The sequence below is a fragment of the Bufo gargarizans genome, chromosome 5 (genome assembly GCF_014858855.1).
Source record: "Bufo gargarizans isolate SCDJY-AF-19 chromosome 5, ASM1485885v1, whole genome shotgun sequence".
Lineage (NCBI taxonomy): Eukaryota > Metazoa > Chordata > Amphibia > Anura > Bufonidae > Bufo > Bufo gargarizans.
Window position 1 is genome coordinate 310,618,649 of NC_058084.1, and position 16,711 is coordinate 310,635,359.

Consider the following 16,711-nt stretch of genomic DNA (forward strand, 5'->3'; position numbering starts at 1 on the left):
GACAGCTCTCTGCAGGGGCTGGAGAGAACAGTTCAAAGATACCTTTTGTGGAGCTTTTATTGTCAGGAGTAGCGTGAATATGAACGTTTATTCTGCTAGTCATCTTTCCTGCCAGTGCACTGGAGGTGAAACTTCACTGTGAAGTGCTCTCTGCATTGAGCTGCTTCCTAAAACAGTATTGAATGTTTAGAAAAAAATCAAAAGTGAACTTAAGCATCTCTAGGATAATCATGTATATATCCAAAGATAAAGATAAATAGGAAATAACATAAGGGCAGATTAGATGGACCATGTGATCTTTTTCTGAAATCAATCTTCTATGAGTCTATGTTTTTGTGTTTCTATAGGGTAGGTTTCTAGTCTTGTGTAGTAGATACCTTTGGGGTCATTTATCAAACTGGTGTAAAGTAGAATTAGCTTAGTTGCCCATAGCAACCAATTAGATTCCACCTTTCATTTTCCAAAGGAGCTGTCAAAAATGAAAGGAGGTATCTGATTGGTTGTTATGAGCAACTAAGCCAGTTCTACTTTTCTATACACAGGAACGCTCACCAGACTAACATATACCTGGATCACAACCGGCCTTCTACTAACAAGAAACCGTATAGATAAATGTTAAAATAAATCTGTTTTTTTCACAGTAAATACATTTGATAACCATCTACAAATGATACATACATTTCATAAATCCTGACCCCCCTTAAAATACTATAAAATACTATTTACTGTGAGCAAACCAGATTTATTTTCACAGTTCCAGTTTGATAAATCACCCCATTTGTTCCTGCTATGTTCTGTGTAATTAGGTCACACTGGCACAAGCAGTGGCGTACATTGAGAAGTAAGGGGCCCATAGCAAGGATCAAACCAGGCCCCCCACACAGGATAGAAGGGTTTCTACCTAAACCCTTTAAGTGACCCTTGGGCCATTTTTACACTGCCTCATTTGCTAAAATTTGTTCCTTTAGAAGGTAGAGTCCTGACCAAGTGTTCACCCCAAGTAGAAGAGGAGATGATCCCGACTGGGCCCCCTCTTACCCTGGGCCCCATAGCAGTCGCATGGTCTGCCTCTATGGTAGTTACGCTCCTGGGCACAAGCTATTAGTGTAAGCAAAGGTGTATGTACATCAGATACTGACGTGTCCCTCCTTACCTTTTACCTGTTTTGAGATATTCCGAGATAAATGGTGCGAGACAATCAACTTTGAAAAAGAAAAAATTGCATTGTCAGGGGTTGTGAGAAATGTGAGTTCTTCTTTCAAAGCTGGTCATCTTTCTCCACTTATCTCGTGCTGTCACATCTTTATGCACAATGCACAAAACAAATATATATTTTGCATTAACCCCATAGAAAAAGAAAACATTTCACAGGCTTCCATGGTTGCTTACTAGGTCATTTTTGTATTTTAAAGCACATTCATTTTCCATAGGGTAGGAAGAATGGCGACGGCAGCTAATTGATTTGATATATTAGGTGTTATTTTTCCTTGTAAACCTTTCATCTACATCAGTTTTATACAGTCTTCAGAGGCTTTTATTCTTTGTGCACTAATATCAAGTTGCATGAAACAAGCATAAATCTGACATGCAAAAACAGAGCGGGCAGAGACCCTGTACAAAATGAGGCTTCTCAAATGTCATGCAGGCTCCTAGCTGTCAAATTACATTGAAGTTAGAATAGAGACCCTTCCCTGTTGTGCATCTGACGTCAGAGAGCTTACTGCATTTAGGACATACATTTGTCAGACCTCTCCCTAATTATACTTAAACTGGGTGAAAAGGGGACCACTTGTTCTCTTCTTTGTAAAGCGTTTCACTATAAGCAGGATGGAAAGGAGACCGGCATAAAGGAAGTCTTGTCTGGAGTTTAGACTGCTCAACAGCTGTGATTTGCACAGAGGAATCAGAGAACTTCTTGCAGCCTCATCTTTTGAAATCTCAGCAGAATATAGATTTCCACTGAGCAAGCATCCACAATGAGTGCAGCCAATAAGATTTCCAAGACTTCACTGGTGAACTCTCTTGCCAAAAGGTATGATCCTAAAGCTATACCGAGTCAAAGGCCCACCAATATACAGAAAGCATCACAGACTCCCTTAGCCCCAAAGACTCCAACAAGCATAAACATTATGGATACAAAGCTGGACTTTATAAGCCATAAAATTGAAACTATTTTGGTGGGACACGACAATGTTTTTGAAAAGCTTGAAAATATCTCACAGGATATTCTGGACATTGAAAAAAACATCCAAGGGCTCAAAATAGAAAACCCATCAGATGAAAAAGTGCCTCAGAAAAGTGGAACGTCAGAGCCTGAGGTTAAAGATATGCTTTTAGAAATGAAAGGACATTTTCTGGAAATGATCAGCCACCTTTCTTCAATAAATAGATATTCCGAAGAGCAGGCAAAAAGACTGGATGGAGTTGAAAAGATACTACTTGGCACACAAGGAGTGCTTCATTATCTAATGGAGCAGATTAAGTTATCTACATTGTTGGAGTTTCTTCAGAGAAGACAATATCCAGCACAAACCCCACAAGCTGACAACATAAAAACAAATGAAAAGAAAGGTAATGATAGAAATAAGGGAAAAAACTGTATAAAACTTGCAGAGACCAAGAAGAAGAACGTTTGTTATTTGAAAAAAAGAAATTATAAGGTGAGATTGGTCAGCATTACTTCACATCCTGTGTCCAATTAAATGGGAATTTAATTCCATAAACTACACATAATAATTATAGTAGATTGAGCATGTTTATAGTTACTGGTATGTAGTTGAGCTTAAATATCCAATACAGAATAATTAATAATTACGGTAAATTGTTATAGCATAAGTTGTGTACATAGGTGGGATTCGGTTTGCATAATAAAAAAATAAAAAAATGGCATGTCAGTCAATAAATATTTCTTTAGTTTTAGGGAGTGTTTGGATCTAGGTTTGAGAAGCTTCTCATGTATTTCATATTCAGTTCATATTTCCACTTGTGACTGCACAAACCAAAAATAAACCGCATCAGTTTTGCCACTTTTTTGGCACCATTTTAGTGGAAATAATGGAGTATATGTTATGTGGGACAAAGGATTAATGTTTGTACCATGTGTGCCTCTTTACCTTTTAGCCTTTTTTATAGTGGTATCACACACAGCTTTTTGTGGCAGTTTTTTCAGCCAGAGTCAGAAGTGGATCCAACAGAAAGTAGAAGAACAAGTTCTACTTTTCTGCTTCCCATTTCCTTCCAAAGTACTTCTGGCTTTGGCAGAAAAGACTATCACAATGGTCACAAAAAGATATGGTTCTGCATAAAAAATGGAACGGACACAGAAAGAAAATAAGTTTGTGTGCATGAGCCCTTATGAAAAGCAGGTTTTGTGAAAGGTTGTAAAAAAAAAAAAAAAGTCACATCTGCATGCCACCAGCAGACTAACTTAAAGTGTAATGGCGGATCGGGGATGATTGTTTCTGCAAACGCTCGTTCCTGACAATCGGCCCATCTAAAGGTGCAGCCGATCACACGATGAACGAGCAAAACTTTTGTTGATCATGTGAAACTGTCATTTGTGCAGGTACAGTCAGGTCAATAAATATTGAAATATATTTATTTCAATAATATTTTATCATTACTGAAATAAATGGACTTTTGTTTAACCTGTATATGGTTTTTTTCTGGACCCTGCAGGATTGCAAAATCTAGTGTACTACATTTTTTAACCTTTTTTTTAAATAAATGTATATGTAAAGGTGGACCCAGCCAAAGACAACACTATCCTGAGGATAGGTCATCAATATAAATCCCTTGCAAAACCCTTTAAGATCCATTTACACAAACACACTGCGTTATGGTCTCAATAATAAGAACGCTGCGGCCTCCTCACAGCATACTAAATACAGCGCCGTACGTTGTATAGTGGCTGTGTTGGGTATTGCAGCTCAGACTCATTCACTTGAATGGGACTGAGGTGCATATAGGCCATGTGACCCATGAACCTGACGTCACTCATCTAACATGAGGCCACATCGCTCATCAGAGCACTACAGTCTTTTCAAATAGGCTGATCAGTGGAGTTACCGTGCATCGGACCCCATTGATTAGATACTGATGAATAATCCTCACATAGGTCATTAATACTGTAATCATTTGCTCAATATTTAACAATGTCACATATCAACTATTATTCAAATGATTTAAGTTAACATACCAATGTCAGAATGATTAACAATTATTTTTGCACAATCATTTTCACTAGTTGCTCCGTCACTACACCTATTTACAGTAAGTGATCCAAGTTCTGCATAGTCCACGCTCTACTTTCTTTACAAGCTCATGCTGTCTAATTCCCTGTTTGTTTTACGTAAATCTCTTTCCAGCAGATGTTTTTTTAATTCAGAAAAGGCGACATATGTTGCTGTATAGGACATGCCACCTGTTAGTTAAAGATACCATTCCACATGGCTGTGTAAACACACTGCCGACCCACCCTAATATGTGACAGCTCTATACTAGGGTCCCCGCACATGGATTTTTACAAGTATTTGAAATTCTTATATGCTCACATTGCCTCCATCAGCACTTCCATTACATTTGAAGGCAAGAATAGCACAGCATGCAGTTCTATTCTTGCCATCAAAACAATGGAAGTCATGACAGAAGCCTGACAGACCACATTATTAATCAAAGTGGTCCATTGACCACCAACCGCAAAACGAATCTGGAACAGTGTCCACGCTTCCGTCATGAAACAAAGTTACCATGATGGTGTGAACAGAGCCTTAGGCCCCTTGCAGATGAGCGTGTCCGGATTAGGTCCGTATGCATTGCGAATGTGTTCAGTGAAAAATGTGCGATTTCCAGGCAAAGTCATTCAGTTTTGCCTGCGATCGCGTTAAGTTGTTCAGTTTTAAAAAAAACTGAATGTATACAAACAACATCTCTTAGCAACTATCCATGAAAAACGCATCGCATCTGCACTTGCTTGCTCCATTCACTTCTGAGGGGCCAGCGGTGCGTGAAAAACGCAGAATATAGAACATGCTGCGATTTTCATGCAATGCACAAGTAACATAGTACATAAGGCCGAAAAAAGACATTCGTCCATCCAGTTCGGCCTGTTATCCTGCAAGTTGATCCAGAGGAAGGCAAACAAAAAATACCCTGTGAGGTAGAACCAATTTTTCCCACTTTAGGGGAATAAAAAATTCCTTCCCGACTCCAATCAGGCAATCAGAATAACTCCCTGGATCAACGATCTCTCTCTAGTAGCTATAGCCTCTAATATTATCCTGCTCCAGAAATACATCCAGGCCCCTCTAGAATTCCTTTATTGTACTCACCATCACCACCTCCTCAGGCAGAGAGTTCCATAGTCTCACTGCTCTCACCGTAAAGAATCCTTTTCTATGTTTGTGTACAAACCTTCTTTCCTCCAGACGCAGAAGATGTCCCCTCGTCACAGTCACAGTCCTGGGGATAAATAGGTGATGTGATAGATCTCTGTACTGACCCCTGATATATTTATACATATTAATTAGATCTCCCCTCAGTCGTCTTTTTTCTAAAGTGAATAACCCTAATTTTGATAATCTTTCAGGGTACTATAGTTGCCCCATTCCAATTATTACTTTAGTTGCCCTCCTCTGGACCTTCTCCAGCTCTGCTATGTCTGCCTTGTTTACAGGAGCCCAGAACTGTACACACTACTCCATGTGTGGTCTGACTAGCAATTTGTAAAGTGGTAGGACTATGTTCTTATCACGGGCATCTATGCTCCTTTTGATGCAACCCATTATCTTATTGGCCTTGGCAGCAGCTGCCTGACACTGTTTTTTACAGCTTAGTTTGCTGTTTATTAAAATTCCTAGATCCTTTTCCATGTCAGTGTTACCGAGTGTTTTATCATTTAGTATGTACGGGTGACTTGCATTATTTCTTCCCATGTGCATAACTTTACATTTGTCAGTGTTAAACCTCATCTGCCACTTATCTGCCCAAGCCTCCAATCTATCCAGATCCCTCTGTAGTAGTATACTGTCCTCTTCAGTGTAAATCACTTTACACAGTTTAGTGTCATCTGCGAAAATTGATACTTTACTATGCAAGCCTTCTACAAGATCATTAATAAATATATTGAAGAGAATAGGGCCCAATGCTGACCCCTGAGGTACCCCACTAGTGACAGTGACCCAATCTGAGTGTGTACCGTTAATAACCACCCTCTGTTTTCTATCATTGAGCCAGTTACTTACCCACATACAGACGTTTTCTGCCAGTCCGAGCATTCTCATTTATATACTAACCTTTTATGTGGTACAGTGTCAAATGCTTTGGAGAAGTCCAGATATATGACATCCATTGATTCGCCGCTGTCAAGTCTAGAACTTACCTCCTCATAGAAACTAATTAAATTAGTTTGGCATGACCGATCCCTCACGAAGCCATGCTGATATGGCGTTATTTGCTTATTGCCGTTGAGATGCTCTAAGATAGCAGCTCTCAGAAAACCTTCAAACAGTTTACCCACAACAGATGTTAAACTTACCGGTCTATAGTTTCCAGGCTCTGTTTTTGGACCCTTTTTGAATATTGGCACCACATTTGCCATGCGCCAATCCTGTGGGACATTCCCTGTCAGTATAGAGTCCGCAAATATCAGAAATAAGGGTCTGGCTATGACATTACTTAATTCCCTTAGGATACGGGGGTGTATACCATCCGGTCCTGGCAATTTATCTATTTTAATCTTTTTAAGTCGCTGATGTACTTCTTCCTGGGTCAGACAGGACACTTTTAATGGGGAATTTATTTTTGCATTCTGCATGTCATCCGACAGTTTATTTTACTCAGTGAATACATTGGAGAAAAAAATATTTAACAGCTTTGCTTTCTCTTCGTCGCTCTCTGCGACTCCCCCCTCATTACTCTTTAAAGGGCCGACACCTTCAGATTTATACTTTTTTACATTTATATAATTGAAGAAACCCTCCTGTTTTAGTGATTTAAATGCTTTCATTTTGTCATTTATTGCTTTCTTTACAGTTCTATTTATCCACATTGGTTTCTTTTTGTTCCTTAACCTTTTATTCCCATACGGTATGTACCTCTCACAATGAGATTTTAGGATGCTTTTAAAGATATCCCATTTTGTGGCTGTATTTTTATTTTTGAGGACTTTGTCCCAGTTAGTTAGACCTATGGCCTCTCTTAGTTGGCTAAATTTAGCTTTTTTGAAGTCTGGTATTTTTGTTTCTCCCTGTAGAAACGCTCTTTTGAATGATAATTGGAAGGTTATTACTTTATGGTCACTACTTCCCAGGTGTCCACCAACCTGCACGTCTGTTGTTCTGTCAGGCCTATTGGTTAATACTAAGTCCAGTATGGCTGTCCCTCTAGTCGGGTCCTGAACCAGTTGGGAGAGGTAATTGTCTTTGGTTATTGCCAAGAACCTGTTTCCTTTATGAGATATACAAGTTTCAGTTTCCCAGTCTATATCTGGGTAGTTGAAGTCCCCCATAATAACCACCTCATTATGATTTGCCGCCTCGTCTATCTCGTCTAGTAGTAGACTTTCTGTGGACTCTGGTATATTAGGTGGTTTATAGTAAACTCCTATTAGTAATTTATTGTTGTTTTTAGCTCCCCGTATCTCTACTCACAGTGACTCCACATGTTCATGTCCCTCATTATATATTCCCGGAGTGTGGTCTTTAGACCGGACTTTACATAAAGGCAGACCCCTCCCCCTCTCTGGTTTTGACGATCCTTTCTAAACAGACTATAACCCTGTACGTTAACCGCCCAGTCATAGCTATCATCCAGCCATGTCTCAGTTATTCCCACTATGTCATAGTCCTCCTCACACATCACTAATTCTAGTTTTATTAGTCAGGCTTCTGGCATTAGTATAGTAATGCGTGAAAACCAGCACACATTTACACAGCCCCATGAAATGAATGGGTCCAGATAATGTGCGGGCACAATGCGTTCACATCATGCATTGCACCCGCGCGGGATACTTGCCTGTCTGCAAGGGGCCTTAATCAACGTAGGACATGTTTTCAAAAGTTAGGTAAGCAGGAAATAAGACCATGTTCAGATGTAGTGGATTTGCGGCACATCAATGTACAGTACAACAATTTACTGTACAATACATGTGGAAGGGGCTTTCAAAAGTCCATCCACACATAGCGGAAGTGCCACTATGGAAATCAGAGTATGCTGCAGGGTTTCAAATTGTTGCAAGGTTGGTGGTAGAATTTTCTTGATTCAGTCCTGCTCCTGGCATGTATCAGACTGCTCAGCCATGATGGCATATCGCCCAAACACTTATTGTACAGCAGAGATAGTAAGGCCCCTTTCACACCAGCGAGTGTTCATTATGGGTGCAATGCATGAATTGAATGCATTGCACCCGCACTGAATCCTAATCCATTTATTTCTAGGGGTCTGTGTACATGAGCGTTGATTTTCACGTATCATCTCTGTGTTACATGAAAATCGCAGCATGTTCTATATTCTGTGTGAATGGGGCTTCCATGAAAAATGCAGTGTATCCAGATGCAGTCCAGATGCAAAGCATTTTTCACTAATGGTTGCTAGGAAATGTTGTTTGTAATTCTTAAGTTTTTTTCACGCACGTGAAAAACGCATCAATTGATAGCATCCGCGTGAAGAAGAAGTGAACCACTGAATACAATCACAGACAAAACTGGACTTGCGTGCAAAACTATCAGTTTTTTCCTGAACAGATCTGGACACAATCCGTATCATCCGTTGAAAAAGGGGCCTACTAGAGCGATCCTGTGTGCTGTAGGCAGTTAAAAATCACCAAAGTGGCGCATATGCAGGTGCCGAAGTGCAGTGTGTAGCGAGACTCCGGCCGCTTTACCCCCCAGCTCTGCAAGTGGAGGCAGCCCTTCCTAGTCATATATTAGGACGAGTTTCTTGTGGTGATTTTTAATAATTCTCTGAGAACCCTTTTAAAGTCCTTCAGTATGTTGATGGCTTATCAAGCCACACCTTGTCATTCCCCCTGTGCAGACATCAAACAGAAGGATGAGGCTGTCAGTAATACATTCTTTAGCATTTAATCCTTATATAGTGCCAGGGCTAATAGGAAATAGTACACTTGAGAATGTCACCAGTGCAGTTTTATCAAATGCTTAAAGAGGACCTGGGGAATATTTTCTTAGAACTCCATGTGGTGCCGTTCTTATTCCGCCTTCAAAATTAATTAATAAATAGACAACTAGGGAGGGTATTACCATTCCCCTTGTCAAAGTGGTGTGTTCCTACATAATCTGACATTATGATCACTGATCAGACAGGGTCAGACAATGCAGGGATGCACCCCCAACTAGTAACATTCAGTTTTCTTTTTTTTTTATCCAATAAGTATTTTATTTTCTTCAATAATATAACATAGCATGTAAACAGAGCTGGAAAAACAGACAAAAATAGACACAAAATAAACTTATACACATAAAAAAAGATGTTATTCTCATTTTAACAACATCACAAATCATAACATTACACCAGCTCTGTAAACTCAAACCTAATACCGTAAATCCCAAATATCCCCCCCCCCTACCCTTGGCTGCCGTTGCTGGTAGCCCAAACCCCATTCTCCCTCCTCGTACCCTTCCACATACCTCACCCAGCAGGGCGAGTTAGTCAGTCCACCTTGCTGCTAGAGATAAACGGGTATCGCATACCTTGTCTTCGCCGCCTCTCAATCTCCTCATACAACCTTATTTGGGACATAATCCATCTCCACTCCTCAAATGCGGGGGATATAGAGGAACCCCATCTTTTAACTTTCAGAGTCTTTGCTATCAAACAGCCCTTCAGCCAGATCAATTGATGCACTGAAGAGTTTGAATTTTTTGGTATATAAGAACCCAAAATTACAGAAATCATATCCGATACCCAAGATTGGGGGAAATCCCCCTGAAGTGCTGTAAATACCTGCCCCCAAAACTGCTTTATCATGCAACATTCCCATAAAAGATGGATATATCCAGCATTGGGTGTGCCACACTTTCGACAAAGAAAATCACGACCTCTGTTATTGGCAAACTTAGCCTGCATTTGCGGTGTATAGTATAACCTATAAAAAAAAATCAACTGGATCACTCAATAGCTGGTTAGAGAGATTACCTTTTTCGTATTTTGAAAGATCTGTGGCCAAGGGAGGGGGGGAATTCTCAGTTCCCGCTCTAATTTAAGTGTACTTTTTAAAGAAATCACCGAAGATAGTGAAGCTCGCATTTTCGAATAAATTTGAATAGAAATTTCGAGGAGGAATAACAGGGAAACGGCACAAGATAGATTTCTAAGAAAAAATGCTCCCGCGTTGATATTTTATAGGGAATACAAGAATTTACTAAAACAGACATTTCCGGGACGCAAATAGGTAATATACAGTAACTACAGTAACAGGAATATACAGTAATTGAGAATATAAGAAACTGCATTCATGTTTTGAAAGAATTAATTAAATTGTAACATCAGTGCTGCACTTTGACATCTTCATTGCAATTCCTAGTTACCGGCATCACCACTGTTTTACATAGATTTATACTTTAACCCCTTCCCGCACCATGCCAATATATGGCATGGTAGGTATCACGTTCCCTCACAATGCCATACATTGAGGGCACAGAGATGGCACTGACTCAGGAACTGAGCTGCCACCATCAGCAGCGAATGTCAGCTGTAACATACAGCTGACACCTGAATGCCAGTGGCAGGGTCTGACAGCTGAGGTGTCAGCGTAAAACTGACAAGTACAGTACACTGCAGTAGATAACTATTTCAGTGTATTGTACCAGTAGGACTGTCATAACTTCAACATCCCTAGTGGGACATAAAAAAAAAAGGATAAAAAATATTTTAAAAAAAAGATTTCAAGTTAAAAAATATAAAAACACTTTTGCAGAATTACTGTTTTTGTCACCCGAACTCCCCCACAAAACGGTCTAAAAGCAATAAAAAAGTAATATGTACCTCAAACTGGAACATGCTCTTTCCACACAAAAAAACAAGCCCTCACACAGCTGACTCAGCAGAAAAATAAAAAAAGTTATGGGCCTTAGATAGTAAAACATGATAAAAAATATTAAGTTCAACAGCAGTAAAGGGCTCGGCTCACCTGCAGTGACTTGGGGAGGTACGGATCAGCCTGGAAGCAGGCACTGAGTATAATCCAAAACAAGGAGAGACGTCTAGCTTCCCATAAAACAAGTGATAGCCTTTATTCTTTAAAGCGATAAAATATCCAATGACACAGTACAGATACACAGTCAGGGGCGTTGCTAGGGTCTTAAAAGATCCAGGGCCCAAGCCCCAATGCATATGGCCCAATTCTCTAAGTTGATCATAGCCCTTCTCCCCCCCGCGAACACTAACACTGAAGACATTTTACTGTACTTGCTATACAGCAGCACATACCTCTCACATCCAGTGCCTCCTAGGTAACGTCTCCTCTGATGTAGATCCTCTGTCATCTTCTCTATTCGGTCCAGACAACTTCTTTCAGCCGCGCCTCATCTCTGCAGAGTGTGACACACAGACATCTTAGCTTCCTCACATTTCTATCATCATCTCCCAACCTGGAGTCCCCACAGTGTTATACTGCTGCTCTCTGTGCTCCCCAATACCCCTAAATACTATGCTGAAGAAAAATGTGTGCCCCCCTATAGTAATAGTGCTCCTTATAGTCCCACCAATAGTAATTCCCTTCTAGAATGCCCTTATTAGTAATACTTCCCTCTACAGTGCCCCCAACAGTGATAATGCTCCCCGAGAATGCCCCCATTAGTAATAGTGCCCCCTACAGTGCCCCCAACAGTGACAATGCTCCCCAAGAGTACCTTCATTAGTAGAAGAGCTCTCCAGTATTAAAAATGCCCTTACAGAGCCCCAGTAGAAATAAGGCCCCCCTAATGTTACCCAAGTGGTAATAAAGCTATCTACAGACCCCCTCAGTAGTAATAAGCCCACCATAGTGCTCTTAGTAGAAATAAGGTGGATCTATAAGTCCCTCCTATAGAGTCCCCAGTAGTAATAACAACGCCTATACTGTCCCCTGGATTTAAAATGCCCCTACAGTGCCCCCAGCAGAACTGGAGAGGGTACAGACGAGAGGGTACAGACTAAAGTGATAACTGGAATGGGAGGACTACAGTACCCTGAAAGATTATCAACATTAGGGTTATTTACTTTAGAAAAAAAGACGACTGAGGGGAGATCTAATTACTATATATAAATATATCAGGGGGCAGTACAGAGATCTATCCCATCATCTATTTATCCTCAGGACTGTGACGAGGGGACATCCTCTGCGTCTGGAGGAAAGAATGTTTGTACGCAAACATAGAAGAGGATTCTTTATGATAAGAGCAGTGAGACTATGGAACTCACTGCCTGAGAAGGTGATGATGGGGAGTTACTGTATTTTTCGCCCTATAGGACGCACCGGCCCATAAGACGCACCTAGGTTTTTGGGGAGGAAAATAAGAAAAAAATTATTTTTAACCAAAAGGTTTGGAACTAATGGTGGTCTGTGGGTGGCACTATTACTGGGGATCTGTGAAGGACACTGTTATGGGGGATCTGTGGATGACAGACACTGTTATGGGGGGATCTGTGGATGACGGACACTGTTATGGGGGGGATCTGTGGATGACAGACACTGTTATGGGGGGATCTGTGGATGACTGACACTGTTATGGGGGATCTGTGGATGACGGACACTGTTATGGGGGGATCTGTGGATGACGGACACTGTTATGGGGGGATCTGTGGATGACGGACACTGTTATGGGGGGATCTGTGGATGACGGACACTGTTATGGGGGGATCTGTGGATGACGGACACTGTTATGGGGGGATCTGTGGATGACAGACACTGTTATGGGGGGATCTGTGGATGACGGACACTGTTATGGGGGGATCTGTGGATGACGGACACTGTTATGGGGGGGATCTGTGGATGACGGACACTGTTATGGGGGGGATCTGTGGATGACTGACACACTGTTACTGGGGGGGATCTGTGGATGGCACTGTTACAGGGGGGGGGATCTGTGGATAGCACTGTTACAGGGGGGATCTGTGGATGGCACTGTTACAGGGGGGATCTGTGGGTGGCACTGTTACATATGTGCCATCCACAGACCCCCCCACCCCATAACAGTGCCATCCACAGCCCCCCAGCCCATGACAGTGCCATCCACAGCCCCCCAGCCCATAACAGTGGCATCCACAGACCCCCCCCCTTAACTGTGCCATCAGCTCGATCATCCAATAGAGCCCACCCCCCCCGCCGCCGCCGCCGCCTGTATACTTATATTAATTGTCTTATTCAATTAAATTGCATTAGATATGCCCCCTCCTATATTGCTAATCGAACCTTAAATCCTCATCCTAGGTGCTGTAATGCAGGCCGGGCGGCCGGCGCGTCACTCGCTGACGTCACTTGCCTGCGCCGCCTGCTTCATTCATAAAGTAGGCGGCGCAGGCACGTGACATCGGAGTTACGCTGCCGCCCGCCCAGCCTGCATTACAGCACCTAGGAATAGGATTTAAGGTACGATTATCAATATAGGAGTGAGGGGGCATATATAATACATTTTAATCGACTAAGACATTTAATATTAGTATACCGGAGCGGCGGGGCGGTGCTATACTACACTGATTGCACCGCCCCGCCGCTATTCCCGGCCCCCAGCTCCTCCTCCCAGTCCCTCCCCCGGCCCCAGCTCACGCTACATCGCATCCAGCGATGTTAAATTGTCAGCATTTGCCCCATAAGACGCAGGGCCATTTCCCCCCGATTTTTGGGGGGGAAAAAGTGCGTCTTATGGGGCGAAAAATACGTTAACTAAAAGAGTCCAAGAGGGGCCTGGATATATTTCTGGAGTGTAATAATATTACAGGCTATAGCTACTAGAGATGGGTTGTTGATCCAGGGAGTTATTCTGATTGCCTTATTGGAGTTGGGAAGGAATTTTTTCCCCCTTAAGTGGGGAAAATTGGCTTCTACCTCACAGGTTTTTTTTTTTGCTGTCCTCTGGATCAACTTGCTGGATAACAGGCGGAACTGAATAAACAAATGTCCTTTTTCGGCATTATATATTATGTTACTATCTTAGGCCTCTTGGACACGACTGTATGGCTTTTTCAGTATTTTGTGATGTGTGCATTCAGTTTTTTGCGGAACGGAACTGCTCGCCCCTGATAGAGCAGTACTATCCTTGTCCGTTATGAGGACAATAATAGGACATGTTATATCTTTGAATGGAATGAAAAAACGGAAATACAGAAATGGAACACCGTTTTTTTTTTGCGGAATGAATGGTTCTGTATACGGAACACAAAAAACAGAACGTAAACGGAAAAAAAAACTTTTGTGTGCAAGAGGCCTTAGGCTTATTGCTCATGAACGTGTGCGCTCTGTGGCCGTATTGCATGACCTCATCGCAGGCCCTTTTCAGCTACTGCATTTAGAACTGATCACATGGACTGTGATGTCACCACAGGTCCTTCAGCTCTTGCAGGGCATTAGATTCAATTGAATTCAGTTGTATATATCTGGCAGGTTCGGGGCCTGGTACAAAACATCAGGGGCCCAGGCCCCGAATGTTTTAGCCTAGCAATGCCCCTGAACACAGTGTTAGCGTCTATCTTAAAATGTGACCCTTATTAATGATGACCATCACTTTAAAGAATAAAGGCTATCATATTTTTATATGGGGAGCTAGATGTCTCTCTAGATGTCTCTCTAGACGTCTCTCTATGTTTTGGATGATAAATATATATTTTCATATATATATATATATATATATATATATGACATCGACATAATTCTATTAACCCAAAGAATAAAGCTATCATATATAATGAAGCCTAAAAAATTAAAATAAAAACATTGACAGAATCACAATTTTTGCCCATCACATATTTTTCATCAGACCTCAAATCAGACCCCCATATCAGATCCTCAGATCAGACCCTCATATCAGATGCTTATATTAGACCCCAATATCAGATCCTCACATGAAAACCCCATATCAGATGCTCAGATTAGACCCCCATATCAGATCCTCACATCAGGACCTCACATCAGACCACCATATCAGGACCTCACATCAGACCCCCATATCAGATCCTCAGATCAGACCAGATCAGATCAGGACATCAGATCAGACCCCCATCCGACCTTCATGTCAGACCCCTGTATCAGACCTCATCATCAGGATCAGACCTCCATGCCAGACCTCAGATCAGACCTTAAAATAAATAAATTCACTTACCTCTCTGCTCTGCCTCTCCTCTGCAGGTCCAACTGTCTCCCCTGCAGTCACGCTCCCTGATCTTCTCTGGGCCTACACTGCATGCTGCGTCAGGTCATAGTGCATGCATTATGTCTTGACGCTTTACGCAGTCAGGACAGTGCAGCGCCGGCCCCAGTGAGGAAGACCAGGGAGGGTCAGTACCGGCAGCTCTCGCAGCATCTCACATCCCATACCCTACACCTACTGCATACTAGTGAATGCTCCTATAATGGAAATGCTCACTAATATTCACTTTATAAGATGCACTAATAAAGATGCGTCTTTTAAAGTGAAAAATATGATAAGTTAATTATGCAAAAGTAGTAAAACCTGTAAGATATGAAAAAATATATAAATTTGGTATCACCATAATCATATCATCCAGAAAAAAAAAAATCATATATACCACATGTTGAACCATAAAAACTATTAAAAAATTAAATACGCTATCAAAAAGGCACACATACCCTAAAATGGTACCAATAAAAACTACAGCCCTAAAAAAGGACTTGAGAATTTTCTTGAAAATGTGTAAAATTGTTGCTAAATTTATAAGGCTTATTCAAAGCAAAAAAATTCAAATTTGGAAAACAGCATATTTTTTTTATTTATTTTTGTTACATTTTTTATTTCTTTTAAAAATAAAACAAAATATATCAACTGAAATTTGCCACTAATATAATGTGTCATAGAAAATCTATTTCAGAATTGCTTAGATAGATAGCATTCCAAAGTTATTACTGCATAAAGTGGGGATTTTGCACTGAAGGCTTTGTCTATAAGTGGTTGTATGTTGTTATTTTTTTTGTTCTTGTGTGTTTATCGAGTTGTAGAATTTCCATGGGCAGTATTTAATATCACTATTAACCTTGAGACAATTTCAGCTCAGTATAATTTTATCTTGGAATGTAATGCTTCTTCCGTGTGCCAAATGAAATCCACACCAATTGTATTTGCAATTCTATATTTTGAGTGAAAGTATTTTTTACAATCAGTTCCTCCTCCACAGAGACACAGTTAAAGGTCAGTTTATGAATATTTTTTTCTATGGTCTCCTCAGTTTGGATAGTAGAGCAAACGTTTTAGAATTGTCTCTGAGAGTTCCAGAGAATCCAAGACACTCAATATTGTTTCTTAGCTGTATTAAAGGTGTATTCTCACAATTGACATTAGGCCTTATATATTATATCACCTATCCACTAGGACAGGCATGGCCAACCTGCGGCTCTCCAGCTGTTGTAAAACTACAACTCCCACCATGCCCTGCTGCAGGTTGATAGCTGTAGGCAGTCTGAGCATGCTGGGAGTTGTAGTTTTGCAACAGCTGGAGAGCCTCAGGTTGGCCATGCCTGCACTAGGACCTGTACTAGTCACTAGAA

The 16,711-nt window shown here is 41.1% G+C and overlaps 1 protein-coding gene across 1 annotated transcript in view; it reads left to right on the plus strand.

Annotated features, from left to right (window-relative positions):
• Positions 1-1,976: 1,976 nt before the first annotated feature.
• MYLK4 (myosin light chain kinase family member 4) overlaps positions 1,977-16,711 on the plus strand; it is a 105,334-nt gene continuing 90,599 nt past the window's right edge. Inside the window, 1 exon segment of the mRNA XM_044295493.1 lies at positions 1,977-2,660. Coding sequence (XP_044151428.1) covers positions 1,977-2,660 — 684 coding nt within the window.